At 42.0% G+C, this 18068-nt stretch overlaps 1 protein-coding gene across 1 annotated transcript in view; it reads right to left on the bottom strand.

Moving 5' to 3' along the window:
- The window catches only part of Polr2B (RNA polymerase II subunit RpII140), a 48250-nt gene that overhangs the window by 2362 nt on the left and 27820 nt on the right, over positions 1-18068 (bottom strand). The window contains exons 8-13 of the mRNA XM_065438332.1: positions 12233-12327; positions 12026-12147; positions 9239-9457; positions 8010-8231; positions 4828-4988; positions 1075-1270 (exon numbers count right to left, since the gene is read on the bottom strand). Coding sequence (XP_065294404.1) covers positions 1075-1270; positions 4828-4988; positions 8010-8231; positions 9239-9457; positions 12026-12147; positions 12233-12327 — 1015 coding nt within the window. The remainder of the gene's footprint in view (positions 1-1074; positions 1271-4827; positions 4989-8009; positions 8232-9238; positions 9458-12025; positions 12148-12232; positions 12328-18068) is intronic.

Raw genomic sequence — 18068 nt, forward strand, 5'->3', positions numbered from 1 at the left:
GAAATGCTGAATCATTCGATCGGTGTACCAGCAACGCATCGCGAGGCCAACATAAGAAGGCACGCAAATCTGTCAGTAGAAGTTTCAGTGCTACAACGACATTTATGCAAACCGCATGAAAATTTTGAATCTCTTAAATTAAAATTTGCCGCACTCACCACAATATCAGTGCTGCAGTTGCTTAGTGCTTACAAAAATGTGGAATTTCCCAGGGGTCGTGTAAATGTGCTCTTAATTTCACTCTGCGGAGCGAAAAATGCACCCTCACGAAAACAAGGCACTGTAGGAATTGCATTAATCTTTTTACCCAAACCTGGCTAGAACGTCACCTAGTTATTTGGGCCTTGAAACAATATCTTCCTTCTGAACCATGGTGGAAATGCTAGGACTACCGGACCAGGTAGCATGAAGACTAAGCCCCTTGCAGGCATGCTATGCCACATGCCTGCAAGTGTGCATGCGGTATAGCACACTTGCAGGCCTGTCACTCTTGTTGGAGACACATGGCTGCTGCACACCACCTATTGTGCCAAAGCAGAACTCGGCAGCATTATTAAAAGAAGCCAGTTGGCATAACATTTTAGCAAGCACACCAATTCATCTGCATAAAGGCACTTTGCAGTCATATGTGTACCTACCCCCCTGACTAGCTCAAGGTGCTTTTAGTGTTCAACGTGTAAGCCAAGACATGCCAAACAACATGTGGAGAGGCAAGTGTTTTGTACATAATCATTAATAGTCTTAATACTGCAGCTTGCAATTTGTGGCAAAGATGCTATACAGATGCTAAGTTTTTCCTCTACTTACCCTTTGTTTTTTTTTTGCTTCTACAGAATGTCCCATGAACACAATTAAATTTCTCATTTTTCTGCCATTTTCTCCAATCTGCTCATTAACTAGTTAAGCAGAACTTTATTTGTTCACAAACCTCCATAGATAATGCAGATTCTAGAGTGACAGAGTTGGCCCTAAATTGCACATAAGCCCTTCCCACTTGTCTTGCACCATCGTGAAACCCAGATATTTAACAGTAACTAAATAAATAAGAAGGCAGACGCAAAAGGTCATCCTTACTTGTGTCTTGTTTCGACAGCCCTTGCATTCAAAAGTGTTGTTGCGCAGGTTGGCAATGGCCAGCAGGCCACAGAGGTTGCAGATGTGTGCTCGGTATGGATCCGACACTTCAAACAGCCGTTCACGCAAGAACTGGGCTGCTCCATGCGAGATCTGGCAGTCACGCTCCATCTCACCAAAACGCAGGCCACCATCCCTGCACATCATAGTCAACTATGATACCGGCTGCAGGCAAAGTTTACGGTTTCAGCACAAGGGGACAGTCCGCAGGGAAACACAACCAAATTTATTAATTTATTAAAAGCAATGCACTTCCTTTATTTCGTTTGGGTGAAATTCCCTAATAAGTTGATAAGCTTAGGGATATTCATTCAGTGAACTTCCGTTTCGCTTCACCCCTTCCAGCCTGCTGTGATATTGTGACATAAATCTGAATGGGATGCCTAAATGCCTAAGTGCCTAAATCTGAATGGGATGCTTAAAGAGACACTAAAGCGAAACAATAAATCAGTTTAGACTAATGAAGCATTGTTTGAGAACCCTGCAGGCAGTCATTTAAAAAAAATAGTTTGATTATTAGATGAGAAAGTGAAGGCCCAAGTGTCAGTAGTTGAATTTTGCGCCGACACCCCAGCGCCGGTATGTCAGCGTGACGTCAGGGATTCCAAAGTATGTTTTCGCATTTGGGCCGCGTTGGCTGAATAAAGGTTCCCGAAACTTGCCATGTTTAATATTTGGTTCCTTTCGAACGCAATGTAGTCAATCTGTACCGCTATATATAATTAGTAGGCCCTAGAAGAGGCCATCAGAATCCAAGACGTCACAGCCCCCAGGTGTGGGAACTTAAATAGGCGTCGCCACCCGTATTTCGCTCTTGCACTTTTTCTGGCTTAGCAAACGTCTTATCGTTGTAAGAGTGGTGTTTTTGGCATTGTAGAACGCTAATTTACTGATGCAGAAGAAATAATCTTTCACTTTAGTGTCCCTTTAAGTGTGACAAAGTTGGATTCTGATGTCATATATACTCACGCAACAAAAAAAAATGGGGTTGTCCCCACAGTGGGCTCGGGTTTGATGACCTTCGCTACATTTCGCCGCCCACCTCTTTGAGGCAAAACTCGGCAATCAGAATGGTCAATTTGGTGAAAATTTAAATTTTTTCTCACAATCCTCAGGTGTTTCTTTAACACGTGGGGAAATAATGATACCTTTCTAGTGCACTGCCGACAAAACTAGGGTAAGAAATTGGGCTTCAGTAGGTGCCATTGCACCACAAATAGTGTGCCTTTCCGTTTGACGCAGCGTCGTCATCTTGGCACCTTCGCATTTTCACACACACACACACACATACATATGCTCATATTTGTTCAAATTACAGATACTGGCATAAAAGCTATGAAAGCAAGCCTTTTTCTTTTCCCTTCTGCCCAACATAAAATTTTTCAACATCACTTCATAGACTCTTTCACTATGCAGCACTATGTGATGTGTTTATTTGTAGACCACACCGGTGTCCCACTGCCTCGGTGACCCTTACCAGGTTCACGCCCCTTTTTTCAACACAAATACTGTATACTCCTGCGTAAGGGCAGGAGCCTATAAATGTTTCAGAATTTTCATAAATTATATGTGCATGGGCACAAACCACTCTCTTATGTGCCCAATTCGTCATCCATGGCCAACTTAAGGCTATGCCCCAAAATTTGCACCTTGTCACCCCTTCTCTATGTGCAGCAGGAGTTTATGCCGTTTTCCACAAACAAGGCCTTCCTCTGTGTACCACCATGAGGACCTGTGCTACGAGGCTTTTCCTGTCATGCAGTGATTGCGTAGTAAACTTTCACTGCCTGTGCAGAGTACATGGCTGTTATTATCTGCAACATTCTGTTCACGTTTCATAGGAGAGGAAAAAAAAAAGCTTTTCTCGGCTCACACCCTTACAAGCAGTCAGACATCAGAACCCGCACCTGGGGACAACTGCACCTTTGAACAGCACAGTATTGAGACTCCTCTTTGGTTGTTTCTGCAGCTGAATGCTAGAAGGAAGCGCACCTACGAAGCCTCAGCTTCGTCACATTTGTATTCCAGCATCCCGTGGTTTCTCTGCCAAGATTCCCCCATGCGCATGAGTATTCTTACATTATATGCTGCCTCCTGTAGGCAGGGCCTCCCGCTGCATGTCCCACACAGATTTTGCAATTTGTAAGTACAGTTAAACCTATGTATCTCGTATAAGTAAACTTCATACAAGTAATCTAGTTGGTAAAAATGGCATTTTACGGTATTTATTCAAATTTAGGCTGATAGTTTTTTTTTTCCAAATAATCACATACTAAACTCTAGGGTCGGCTTATTCGAGGATTTTAAAAACGCGCCAATTTCTAATTGAAAATTATAAATATGGTGTGTAGCTAGCGCCACCTAGAAAAGACAGTATCGCAGCCACTACTAGCTGCACCAGTAGCCAACTGAAGTACACGAGCGATGTCGCCATTTTGACCTGTGTTGTATCGGTACGGTGGATAGTACCAGTAGTCAGATAGTAGTAGTAGTATAATAACATGGCGTTATCGTAACAGCACCAAAGAGGCAATGCCAATGGAGTGGCGCTTTCAAACGAAAAGGTGTGTTAGCCGCAGAGGCATATCAAATGTTCAAGTGTTCAAGCAGGGCATGACTTCAGCATCGATAAGAAAAACGTCCATTGTTGGAAGGGGTGACGGGAGATGGTTTATGCATGTGCATCAACAAGGAGATGACAGTGATAAGGAAGATAGTGACGAGGCTGGCAGCGATAATGACGCAAGATAAGCTCAGCATGTTCACACTGAATAAATACTGTTTCACAATCATCACTTTTTTGTTCGACCTATATTCAAGGCAAGCTTTCTTTTTTTCTTTCCACCTTCAGACAGTCAGGGGTTGGCTTAGAATTAGAATCTGGGCCAGCCTAAATTTAAGTCAATACGGTACTTCGTTATATAAAAATTTTACTACACTGAAGTTAGATTTTGCATTCAAAGGAGTACAGTCATTGACCAATTTTCTGGTGTGGATGGGGCTGTAAAAAATTTTCAGATACAGCAGAATCTTGCTCGTATATTCTGGAAAAAAAAACATGAAAAAAATACGTACTAACTAGGAAAACATACTATTCAATGTCACTAAAAAATTTTACAGGCTCACTGTAATTGACAACTACATAATGCAAAGCATTGCAGCAAGAGATGCTGATCCACCCCAAGCCATTGGGGCTGGAGCAACCCGAGACGCACATTGTTTTTATAGCTTCAGCAAGCTTACATTTGCGCTCCTTGAATTCAGCCTGGGTCAGCGGCATTTTCCGTGCAGGTCATTTTGGTGGGAAGTTTTGACGTGCCCACAAGGCGCGAACTGTTGCAGTATGACACACCGACGCACATCTAGCTGGTGAGGCCAGAGCGAACCCAGATAAATATCGTCGTTTTCCTACTGTGTAGCGGGACAGCAACAGGAAACCGAAACGAGATCGAGCTGGAATACAATGCCTACGATGCTGCCAGAGCGAAACAAGATGCTCCCTTCGTGCCGCCTGCAGCAGGGAATGACAGCGAACTTGGGTTATCGCCCACTATAAGTCTACAGTACGCTTCCAACAGCACTATGCCCCACACGACAAAAGTCTAAACTCAGCTGTGGGTTACTAAAATCTGCCCTTATTTATGGGCCGTACGTTGTGCAGCCTTGGGTTAGGTCCATCTGATTACAGCTTACCTGGCCCTGCCTTCCATAGGTTGCCGCACGAGAATCTGGACTGGACCTCGAGCTCGGGAGTGGATCTTGTCATCCACCATGTGCTTCAGCCGCTGATAGTAAGTAGGTCCCAAGAAGATCTGTGCATTCACTTTTCGGCCTGTGTGTCCATTGAACATCACCTGGGTAGCAAAACAGGCACATGTGTAACTGCACACTTGTAAACCGAAACCAACAGAAGAAAGGTTTAAATGCTTTCTTTCGTCAGGATGTGTCACAGTCTTCCAGTAGCATAACAAAACCATTATGAAACAACAGAAACGCGAAACGTGGAGGATGGGCGCAGGTGTTTGTGCCTTCATTTTTGCCGAGTTGGCATGCCGTAAAAACCCGAATTTTTTTAAAAGCAAGGTGCAAAGCAGCAGGCACGTATCGCCATCGCCATCAGGTGCAGCGATTCAATGATCTTCAATTTCAATCATTCAACTTCAATGACCTATTCGTTGCAATTCGGCAAGCTGGCACTGGTATATGAAAGATGCAGTAAATGTGTTTTTGAATGTTTGCACTACTGCATCATCAATTCAAGCATACGTATCTTAGCCAGTGGTACAGCAGGAAGGGGTGGCGAAACCGCAACTGAATGCCTGACAATGCGCCAATCCTCGCCCAGACCACGATGTTGCACAACACTCAGCATGTCACTCTATGTAATACATAAATGCAATGAAAAAACAAAACAACAATGATATTACAGAACATTCAGCCTGGTGCTCTAATACACAAATGCAGTGAAAAAAAAAAAAAAAAAAACTAAGCCGTGGTTTTAACAAGTGAACTAGAACATACTTGATAGCAAGAGCTTATCGAAAAGAAATTTTCGCACCTGAGTTTTAGGGCACAATACATTTCTGAAAAAACTATACAAGATAAGCAAGTCTTACACAGAAGAGAGAGAAAAAAATGTAATGTCTGAAGCATGAGTACATAAGGATGTATCTTCTTTTCTTTTTTAAATTGCTTCTGATGGGCTTTCATTCACCACGCTCATGGCCATCCTGTTATAGCTTAAAAACCAAGGAATAAGGTGTGTTAGTTTTTGCTTGCCGTAGTTGGTACAAATCCTTTCACTGTAATAGGAGGTTTTCCTAAGATTATACGTGTGTGTCTTCTGGGAGTAAGTATTCTTAAATATATCTGTGTTCAATTTAATTTGATCGTAGATGACTGTCGCTAGCTTTTTATAAAATATATTTTCAAATTTTAATATGCTTTGCTTATGGAAAAGCGGAGCAAGAGGCGTTCGGCACGGAACATTTTCGATTATACGCAAGATTCTTTTTTTGCAGCCTGTGAATACTATCTTTATTTGTTTCTTTTGCTGTGCCCCAGACTAATAGGCAGCAATGTATGCTCGAGTAAACAAAAGTGTAGTAAAGTTGCTTTGTCACCCAAAGGGGCAGTAAGCATCTGATTTTGCCAATTATGCCAATGGACCGCGATATGTGGGTGCGAAGATTATCTATGTGATTGGACCAACTCAATGTTTCGAGAAAGATAACGCCTAAAAACTTAGGAGTCTGAACGCACTCAATCAAAGCTCCTCGGAATGTGAGCTGCAAATTGCGGAGAATACAATGGTTTCATGGTTGAAAAATATTGTACTTTGTTTTCTTAATGTTTAATTCCAACTTATTTGTTCTAAGCCAAAGGTTCACTTCTTGTTCTAGACTAAATATATCTTGACCCGAAAAAAAGATGTTAGTGTCGTCTGCATATAATACAATATCTGGTGTCAGAGGTACGTTTATGATGCCATTTATATAAAATAGGAGTAGAAGTGGCCCCAGTATAGACCCCTGTGGGACACCGTAATTTATCTTGCCCATTTTGACTTGGAGTGCTGTATATTCGTATACTGAAATGGATTTGTAAGGCAACTTATTAAATTAAGGGGCATACCTCTCATTCCATATTCATTCAGCTTTTGCAAAAGAATTTCATGCCTGATTGATTCAAAAGCTTTCTTAAAATCAAGAAATATTCCAACTGTGTGGTGTTTTTGCTCAAAATGTTCAATAATTTAATATTTAATAGATAATACGGCCTTTTCAGTACACTTGTCCTTCTGAAATCCATATTGATGTCGTGTTATATTTTTTGAGCTACAGAAGTTGGCAATTCACTCATATATCACGTGTTCTATAACTTTTGAAAAAAATTGCGTAACAGAAATGGGCCTATAGTTATTCATGTCATTTTCATCACCACCTTTGTGAATAATGGATACTCTAGCTATTTCACTGCAGTGCACTCCTTCTCTCCGAGTGGAGAGGTAAAGCATCGAGGCTCTGCTCGTTGAACGTAGACAACAAGATGCAGAAAACCGGCTTGACTCGGAGAAGAATGCTTTGTATTAACTGAACATCGCGGGCGCTCAACGGATTGGTCACAGCACACAAAGCGGCTAGTAACATACCAACTCTTGGCTAGCAGATGTGCGGAACCTGTTTGCTGATACACGGGAACGGTATACAAGCAAGGGAAGCAGACGACATGAGCGCTGGTTTTTTAAGTTAAGTTGAACGTCACTTCTGGCGAGTGGTAATGGTGCTGTTCTTTTTTTTTTTTTTAAATTGCGGTATGAAAAACATTACTTTTTGCAAGCGCATAATGATGCACCTACTCGCATTTCAAGAGTGAAATTTTCCAGAGGCTACCTGTATGTCTAAATTATCTGAAACTGTGCTTTTTGTGCAGCCAAAATTTCATTGCAGTTGGCCTTTAACCTTGTGCAACTAGATCCCGCCACCCACCTAGGAAGCACTGTTTTATTTCAATGGTCCTCATTATATTCTAAAGAAAAAGCATTCGACGTTCACCAATTTAAAACACTTATTGCATTAGTAACACGTCTGCCCCTCCGACACGCCACATTGAAAACTTATTCTTTGTTTATGGTTTCACTCTGGAGTGAAAAAAAGTTCATAACGTTCCAGTTCAAGCAAAAATAATGTTGTTCTTTTTTCTGGTTTATGGTTCAGTTCCGTGCGATACCCTGTAACCACTCGAGCTGTTCCATGGTGTTGCAAATTTTCAGCAAGAAATGAACTAAAGAATAGAAAGATTACGGCATGGCCGTCGGCCATGTCAGCCGACGGCCATGTCGGCTGACATGCCAGACATACATATGCCTTCATTACCTCATTTCCTCTTAGGTGGTAGCCATACTCCTGAAGGAGGTTGGAGATCTTCTGCACGTTGACAGAATCATTAAAAGGCGTAGCATCACCAATTTCACCCTTGTTGGCGGAGACCTTGCCTTGCAGGCATTCAATAAGATGGCCAATGGTCATACGAGAAGGGATGGCATGGGGATTAATGATGATATCTGGTGTCAGTCCTTCAGCTGTAAAGGGCATGTCCTGAAACAGAAAACCAGTCATAAGGCCTTGGAAGCACACTCATATTTTTATGCCATGTTCTGTAGATTCAGTAGCAATATCAAACAAATAAAACAGGTGTGACTTACCAATGAAAAAAATGTTGAAAGCTCCATATTAATTTCATGCTAACACCGTTTCAAAGCAATGGCTGAACCTCCATTCTTAACTTGGTCCCAGGCGCCTACACCTTAAACACGACATTGGAATAATAGTGCAACAGACAGCATAAAGTCATTATACTATTACACTTGAACCATCAAAGTAATGAAGTTCTTTTTCTTTTCTTTTTATGTTTTACACGCCAAAGCCACTTTCTGATTACGAGGCACGCCGTAGTGGAGGACTCTGAAAATTTTGACCACCTGGGGTTCTTTAACGTGCACCTAAGTCTAAGTACACAGGTGTCTTCGCATTTCGCCCCCATTCAAGTGTGGCCCCCGTGGCCGGGATTTGATGCCGTGACCTCGTGCTCAGCAGCCCAACACCAAACATAATGAAAGTTGAAGGGGGAACCAAAATACTTCACTACACTGTCGATCTCGAGTGTATCGAACTCAGGTGGAGTTGCAGAATGGTTTAATATAATATTTATTTGAAACATTAAATATGCCTATCTGAAGCTTATCTCTAAACTCCACACGTCTCTGGACATTTTCCCGATGTCGTCAAATGCAGGATTTTTAAGAATTTGTTACTCCACGGCCATGTAGAATTTTGAGCTTGATTGCACTTTTCTGGCATAAACTGTTCACGTAGCAAAGAATACAGGCGTGTGCTCCGGGTGCATCATCACCTCGCTCGAGGATAGAGGCCGTCAGGTACGCTCAGTACCTGACGCTCCATCAACAGACCTGCCTGTCGCAGTTCTTGTTTGGCAATTAAACTGCGTTACACTTAGTTCTATTTTCGTGGCTGATTAACACAACACTTTAACAGTTGCAGATGATGACTGCCAAAAAGCATTGAAAAGGCATTTGTAGGCCTACCTCTTGCCGATAGGTGATGCCACAAGTGCCTTTCTGGCCGTGACGGCTGGCAAACTTGTCCCCAATCTGTGGGATGCGGACGGAGCGCACGCGAATCTTGCAGAACTTGTAACCTTCTGCGTTCACAGTCAGCATCACCTGGTCCACAATGCCCGTCTCACTGTTTCGCAAGAAGGTGCTGGCGTCACGCTTGGTGAATCGCCTGTTGGTACTCTCCAGCTAAAAAGAAGGTAGCACAGTTCCGTCAGCTGCTGTAGTAATTATTGCTAGATGCCAGGCTTGCAGTACAGTGTTGATCTCAACGGTTCAAAGTTACTTAGTATGTAGCAGTGCGTGAATTAGGAAAGCGAAACTAAGATTTCTGGGAAAAGGAAAAAAGAAGAAAAAGAAAAGACAGGTTTACACGCATGTGTTACAAGTATAGCACATCACATAATGACAAATAGCTGATATGAAAATACAGAGAAATCTGAATAATTTGAACTTTTCAAAAGGATGAAAAATATGTTAGTATGTAGCTAGTATTAGTATGTAGTACCTGAACTAAGAAAGGGAACATAACTATAACTGGCTCTAAGCAAAGGAAACTAACTAGCTCCAAAAGCGCTTACATCCTTACATGTCTTCTGAATCTGTGAGCAAAGCTTGGTGTCATTCACCCAATCATTCTACAATATCGGTGCTGAAACAGAGGTTTGCGAAACCGCACTGGCGTCACGCACTACCATTGTGAACACGAAGGCAATGAGACAGCTGAGGCAAGCAATGGATGTGTCACCTCGGGATAAAACATGGCAGCACCCATGGAATTGCTGTGAAAAGGGTCTATAAAAAATAACAGCGCTATGGTGTGCCAGAGTGGGGCAGTATGTCGTTTATATAGCAAAACAATGGGAAAACTGGGGAAGCTTCCGCGATGACGCCACAAGACAGGCGCTGCGATCTAACGGTGTGCCTAGCATGCGAAATTTAAATACGCTGAGCAAAACGTTCTGCATTTATAAACTAAAATGCTCTCAAAAACATAATGGAAATGATCAAATTAGCAAAAAATGAATAACACAAACTGCCGAGATAAATCAATAACCCCATATAAGCTGGCACATTTACAATCACAGGTCATGTACTGTCCCTGATTGTCTGCTCAGTATTTTGCTTGCATAAGACAAGCAAACACTTCTCTGCTCATTCCATTCAGTAAGCATGCATATGCTTTTGTTATCAAATTACTTTGAGACACACGGGGATGACAAGCCCGGAAGGAGCACTTGCACTGTGCCTGGTGAGTTGCACGGCATTCCCTCCATGTTGCATCAGCTATAAAAGTGGTCACCAGGTTTCAATTACAAAAAAAAGGAAATCATAATAATACCCTGTGACGAATGCAGCCACCATAGTTTGGACATATCGCTCCGCAAAATGACACCAAAGGACAAGAATACAGCCAGAATTCTCAACATGCCCGATCTGAAGATGCCCAGAGTTGTTCTAACCGTTGTGCAAGAACCTCAATGCGAAAAAGAAAAGAAAGAAAAAAGGAAGGAAAAATAAACTTTTCCAACCCCAGCACTTGCTGTGCACACAAAATTGTGTGAATACAGCAGGAAAAAACTACAGCAAGCAATCAGCGAGCTCCGCAGAAAGACATGCATAGCCTCTGCGACAACCATAACTGCCGATCCTGGAGGCCCTGTGTTGCACCATTATAGCTCTGCTTGACAGAATGACTTCAGGCTGCAGCGACAGATGACGCTGCAGTAGACTGGAGTCCTACTGCACCAGGAGCCATAATCGCAACGAGAGACACGTTTTCGCCCCCAGACGACACACTGCCCTATTCCAGTACACCATAGCTGCACTGTTTCGAACTGCCCCACATCTTTTCTACCCTTTTCACCATCAACACTAAATAAATCCGTTACACTCATAAAAATTTTGTTGAAATGAAAATATAGTCGGGACTTCCCTTTCACTGTCATCTGAACACACCGAACTGCACATACAAACGGAGATAGACAAACCTGCCCGAACAGAGTCAGACCTGGACGAAGGAACCGAGTGCTAAAACGGTCAAAGGCCACTACGAAGATGCAATTACGATAGGCACAGTGGCAAAAGCTAAAACAATTCCAGTTGTATTTGGCTTTGAGGGTACTTTAACAAAGATAAAAACATTTTTGGAAACAACAATATTATTAATAAAGCATAATACTGTTTTGGCAAGTTTTCTGTTGCTTATGAGATGTGCATGCTTCACAGGAGGCTACCCCTTTCATATTGTAAAGAAGCATGGCTAACTCCCCATCTTCAATGGACCCCTGCTAAGACGTAGACACTCCTCTGTCGTGTGTTACCCTACACGAATGTCTTTCACGCAGCTGTTGCCTAGTCTAAAGGCCTTTGGAGTGCTCGTGTCGTAGGCATTAAGCTAGAACCTGCAAGGTACTGTCCCAGGAAAAATCCAACATGTCCAGCATGAACAAGAAGGTGCTAAGGTACACTGAGATCATAAAATGGCTGCCGTGCATTTGCATTCCGCAACTTCATATTCTGCAAAGCCATTCTTGGAAAATTGTAATACTTGTACTGCTACATATTGTTTGTTATTAATATACACAAAGTTTAAAACATCAAAAAATATTTTTTTTGGTATTGACACCATGTCACAGGCACTAAAAAAAATTTGTCAAAACTACTTTTCAAGGGAAGCAATTAAGCACCCACTGAAACATGTTCAGTGTGCTCACAGAATAGGATTCAACCTGCAATTCAAGAAGCTGGCCTTACATCGTCGTCATTTTCTGGCAGGGTGATGGTCTTCCCAATAATGACATCATCTCCAGACACCCTGGTACCAGGTGCTATAATGCCATCGTCATCTAGCTTGTCGTAAATGGCATTTCGCATGCCTGAAAAAGACATTGCAGATGACACCATGAGTCTGGTGATGCTCACATGAATACTGTCACTTTGGGTGATTTATAAAACACCTACCCTGGCAGGTCTCTCGTGTTGGCTTTTCAAATTGCTCTTCCTGGTCTCCGACCCGCTTGCATTCTGAATCCTTGTATGACCGATAAAACACGGACCTGAGAAATAGCAAGTACATTCCATTGCAATGGCTCTACTACATGGTATGCTGTCTGCACTACCAAATGCATGCATAAATACGGGTGCTGTTTATGAAAAGAAAATCCGAGCAAGCTCATAGTTTGTTTCACCGATTACCAACAAAATCTGCCTACGACAATGCTTTCCAAACCCTCGTGATGCACAAAGAATCACCAGCAGCCTATCTTATGTTAATTGTGTGACAAAGGCCTCTTCCAGCCATCCCACGTGCTACTGTCAGTCAACTATGCCTGCATTTTTCCAGAGCTCATTAGTCCCATCTAATCCTATGACATCTCCGACTCCATTTTCCTTCCCTTGGCACCTACCCAGCTACTTCAAGAAACCACCAGTTCTATGCATTACATGACTTGCCCAAATCCACCCCTGCCTCCTAATCTCAAATAGTTTATCAGCTACACCAGTTTGGTCTCTATCACACTTGTATGTGATGAATTTCATGTAATTACTTGTAACCAATTATATTACTCGGTATTATTGTAACTGATCGATTACTTTTTTACTTGGTAACTGTAATTGTATTACTTTTCTTTCAGTAACCAATTATGTAACCAGTTATTTTATTTGCGAGACAAGCTCTAACAGGCGAAGCAGCTTTGGTCACTTAAATTTAGTGGGAACCACAAAGAACACCAGTGTTCATGCCCCACAGCAGCCTCGCATACGAGCATGTATAGATGGGCAAACCTGGTTGCTCTGCCAAATATTTCAACCAGCACTGCTATGGGTCAATGGCAATGGCCACATGAGTTGTTGAAGCCAGCAAACCAACCACGGGTGATTTTTTTTTCAACCTCTCACTGGACCTACCAGAAGTGCCTCCTCCAAACCACAGCAACAATGAAGCACAGCACTTCATAGAGGACCCCAACATGAACACGCACCATTCTGTAACCCCATTATTGTGCTCAACATGTCCATATGCTACACCATGCTTCCCTCCAGTGTGCACATTGAGTGAGTTTTCAGCGTGGTTGCCTGGTGTATCGACTATAAGACAATGGAAGACGACCACCGAAATTTTGAAAAGCAACTGTCAGTAAAGAACGTGTGAAGGGCTGCTGAGAACGCAATGAGAGAGCCAGGATAGCTCGTACTATTTACTGTACTAGTGCATTATTAATGAAGCCTTGGAGGAAATTAAAATGAAAGTAATTGATTACATTCCTGTAATTGCTTAATTCCTTTCTTGATGCAGTAATTGGTAACTACAATCAATTACATTCTTAAATGAAGTAATCGCAATTGTAATCAGTTACTTTTTTCTGTTATGTATTCAAGCCTGCTCTCTGAAAAAAATTTAAAAATTTAGAGTTCGGAGCACCGAAAGCATGTGACATGACTGTTGCCACTAGCTTAGCATCTAAGATACCTTCTCTTTTTGACAAGCTTTTATAAAGTGTAAGAGGAGCCCATCACTGTAACCAACCTACACGAAAACTAGTTCTGCTGCTATCCTATGATAAAATTGCAATGACAATGGCTTTTGACAGTAGGCCGCTGCTTTGACAGTAGGCTGTTTTCAATCAAACTTCCTTGAAAAAAAAAAAAAAAGCAGGTGGTAAAATTGGGCAAAGGAATAATATACTGTGAGCTTCCATTTTCAAGGCTTGAGATTGTGACTATTTGGTATTCCATCCCGAGTATAGCGGAAGTGTGATACAAAAGACGTCTACAAAAGGAAAGACATAAACGAGCACTTGTCTGTCATTTCTTTCCTGTTTTTTCCTTTGTACTTCAACTCTATTCCACTTCCACTTTAGAATATGTTGAAAGTGGGCCAATAACCAGCATTTTCGCTGAGAAATAATATGTTTTCGTTGCACGCACTTTCTTCTAGTGCCACAAAGACAGATGAGTCACTATCGGAATAACCACCAGGGTCAGGCACAAGCTTTCTGACTCCTCAAGTTCAAATTTTCAAGCAAGGACTAATTTCAGGATCAAACTAACAAAAGTGTTGGCCTATAGAAATGTATGGGTACAAGCCAGTAACTTCAGTTGGGTTAGGATTAACCGGACTTTAACTAACGGAAGTCTACTGCAATAGTTTTGGAAAATACAGGCATTGTAGGTTTTATTAGCGACACAGGCTATAATTGATGACCCCATCAAAGCTCATGCCATATCTACATATATTATAACACAGTGATCAAGCAGCACTCATCTTGTTTTTGTTTCTCAAAAGAAGCTAGGATGTAATTAAAAATATAAATGGCCAAATTTCCCAAGCAGTTTAATATCAATACCTGTGCACGCATTGATTTTCTATGTCCTATCATGATTTCACTGTCTCATGCATAGATTTTTGCACTGCATAAAACAAATTACAACAATAAGTTGTAAAATGTAATCTTGCATTTGACACCTCTGCACAATAGAATGCTGTCATAAGGAGGCACCGGGCTAGCTTTCTTCACGTAAAATACAATTCTAATAACTGAGTGAGAAGAATCGGGGAAACCAAGGGGCCCGACTTTTTCATTACTAACAACCGCAAAGCCAACAGATAATGAAACCAGGGAGGGCACAGAAGAAATAAACTTTTTTTTTTAATGAAATGTGAGAAGAATGAAAGAAACGCAGATGAAAACACAGGGGAAGACAACTTGCAGCTGGTGGGAGCCAGGCCCTCTACCTCCATGTGGTGGAAGTGATGCTCAGCCTAAATGAATGTTGGCAGCTGTCTCTACAGGTTCTTGGGTGTGTACCTGTTGGTCCTAGCCCTGGGAGTGTTAGTAAACACCACGCACAGCCATGGCAGTGGATGTGGAAAATTTTTTCAACCGGAGCTGTCAAGTAACACATAACACTGCTAATTCTCAGCCATCCTTGACTGCCTACTCTTGGCACCCATTGTGTAACTAATAGAACACCGGTTATTTGTCCTACACATTACATGACTTGCCCGGCTACACCTTCTTCCACTTAATGTCAACTAGAAAACTGACTACCCATGTTCGCTTTTTAAATCCACATCGCTGTCTTCCTGTCTCTTAACATCACGCCCATAATTTTTCATTCCATGACTCGTTGCATGGTCCTTAAAGGGACACTAAAGTGAAAAATCACTGAGACGTTTGGTAAGATAAGACATTTGGTAAGCCAGAAAAAGTGCAAGAACGAAATACGGTTGGCGACGCCTATTTGAGTTCCCACACCTGGGGGCTGTGACGTCTTGCATTTTGATGGCATTTTCTAGGGCCTACTAATTATATATAGTGGTACAGATTGACTACATTGTGTTCTAAAGGAACCAAACATTAAACACGACATGTTTCGGGAACCTTTATTCAGCCAACGCAGCCCAAATACGGAAACATACTTTGGAATCCCTGACGTCACGCTGACGTACCAGCGCTGGGGTTACGGCGCGGAATTCAAATACTGATACTTGGACCTTCATTTTTTCATCTAATAACCAAACTATTTTTTTGAAATGCCTGCCTGCAGGGTTCTCAAACAATGCTTCATTAGACTAAACTGATTTATTGTTTCACTTTAGTGTCCCTTTAACCGTTTTGGCCCTGATGACCTATAAAAAGGACACTAAGAACAATTGTTCTAAATTGTGACACAAATAGTCAGCAAACTCAAGAAAGAATATGAGCTATTCTCCATACACCTCCACCAGCACAGGCGACAGTTTCTTCATCCTTGTCTTCCTCAGAAAGCCTTAGTGGTGAAAATAAAATGGCGGAAGGCAAGAAGGATGACTGCCGCAGTATTTACATCTTCTTATATTTTGCTCAATACCTACTGTCTCGATAGCGATTGTTACTTTATTTGTTGTTCCCGATATGCTTTGGGGTGTATATATATTGGGAAGTTTTGCCTCTCATTTGTGCATAGCCCACAACACACCATGATCTACATGTCCTGAATATAGGACACCATGGCTCAGTGGTTGTGAAGGGCCCTGCATATGTTGAATGTAAAATGAGGGCGCTGTTGCTTGCGACTGCTTCCAATTTCTTGTTCTATTCAGAAGTGATAAGTCAGCCTGAGCTGCTGTACTCAGCGGCATGGTGACTCCTATAGCAAAAAGTCCGTTTATCAAGGACCCAAATATGCTTGCTGCGCTATAGGATGTGTGGGTGTTGGAGGTAGAACACAATGACAATGAAAAGGATATGCAGTTTGCATTTGCAGGCTTAAGGAGCAGTAAGTGCTGCACTGTAGATGACGAATTAGCCATCTATGACAATATTTACAGGGGTGGGTGAATAGTGAAATTGAGGTTCGAAGCGAATAGTGATTTGGTTGAATAATTTCGAATCGAATAGTTAGAATAGTATATATCACATATTACAGCAAAACCTTACCAATAAGGGTTTCATGGAACAGAAAAGATGTCTGGGTCCGAATTAACGAAATGTCGCATTTTCAAGGGTATCCAGAAAACGATAAGCAAACGCTTACTATGTTAACATGCTTTTGTTGGTAAATGGATGAGCAAATACTTTTGCTATTTTGCACAAAAGCAGTGCGGAAGCTGCACTTCTCATCATCTCATGACTGATTGGCTCTCGCAGCGGCGATCGAGGCCTTGCGACCTCCTTCGCAGCATGGACGCAGCGCATGCCTTCATTTGCAACAAGCTTTGCACTACCGAGCGTTCATCCCGATCATGTTTTCACCAGCGATCTGGTCGCCAACTAGTCACGTGTCCATCACGATGCAGTTGGTGCTCTCCATCCTCGACAGCTTTGCACCGAGTCAAAACGAAACAACTGTTTGCTGCAATCGTTACAGAGGAAACCGCCACCGCTATCGACGTGATTATGAACTGCGACTTTGCGACTTGAGGTAGAAGACGATGACGATGAAAAGCAGGATATAGAATTTGCTTTTGCAGGCTTGGGGAGCACGTTTGCTACATAGTATACGAAGAATTGGCCATCTATAACAAAAATGCATCCGACAAAGCAACTGTCAAGTAACATGGGAGCTACTCAATTACAATGATGAGCAATGTATAACGAGCCCAAAGAATGTTAAGGCTTTTCACGCACAAGAACCACTGTCAGATTGCTATCATGCAAGTCTTTCTACATTTAAATGTGTGATGCCGTCAAGGATAACTCGCAATTTTGAAATACTTTGTATCACTCTTTACAACCACCAAGCCCTGGTGTCCTATATAGGACATGATGGCATATCTTGTACTGATGGGGTAATCCAAATATGATCAATGTTTTGGTGTTTCTTAGGTGGTATTAAATCCATACAAAACGATAAAAAAGAAGATTATGCACGTTAAACAAATTGAGGGCTTTTTTGTCAACCTCCAAGTTTCTGCACCATACGTTATTACGTACCGTGAAAAAATTTTCCAAAAGACAAGCGAATTAATACATGTCAATGACTTTGCAGTGGCTTTACTGAACAACAAAAGCACAGACGTCGCGCCACCTATGCAGACCACTTGTGTACCGAGGATGCCAACTGTATAAGTGGCGAAACATATCGATGTTTTTGTTTTTCATTCTTGAGTAAAGACAGTGCAAAGACACTGACGAGTACGCTAGTACCACTAGAATGCAATGACTGCACACTTTCTTTTTCAAGGATAGCGGTATACTGCCAGCCATGACTTGGTAATGCCCGCTGTATGTGCTACACAACATACTCATCTTTAAAATGCTTTAACTGGAAGAACCAGTACTTTGAGAAATCACCTCTGCAGCTAAATTTG

This window comes from Dermacentor albipictus, chromosome 7 (genome assembly GCF_038994185.2).
Source record: "Dermacentor albipictus isolate Rhodes 1998 colony chromosome 7, USDA_Dalb.pri_finalv2, whole genome shotgun sequence".
Taxonomy (NCBI): domain Eukaryota; kingdom Metazoa; phylum Arthropoda; class Arachnida; order Ixodida; family Ixodidae; genus Dermacentor; species Dermacentor albipictus.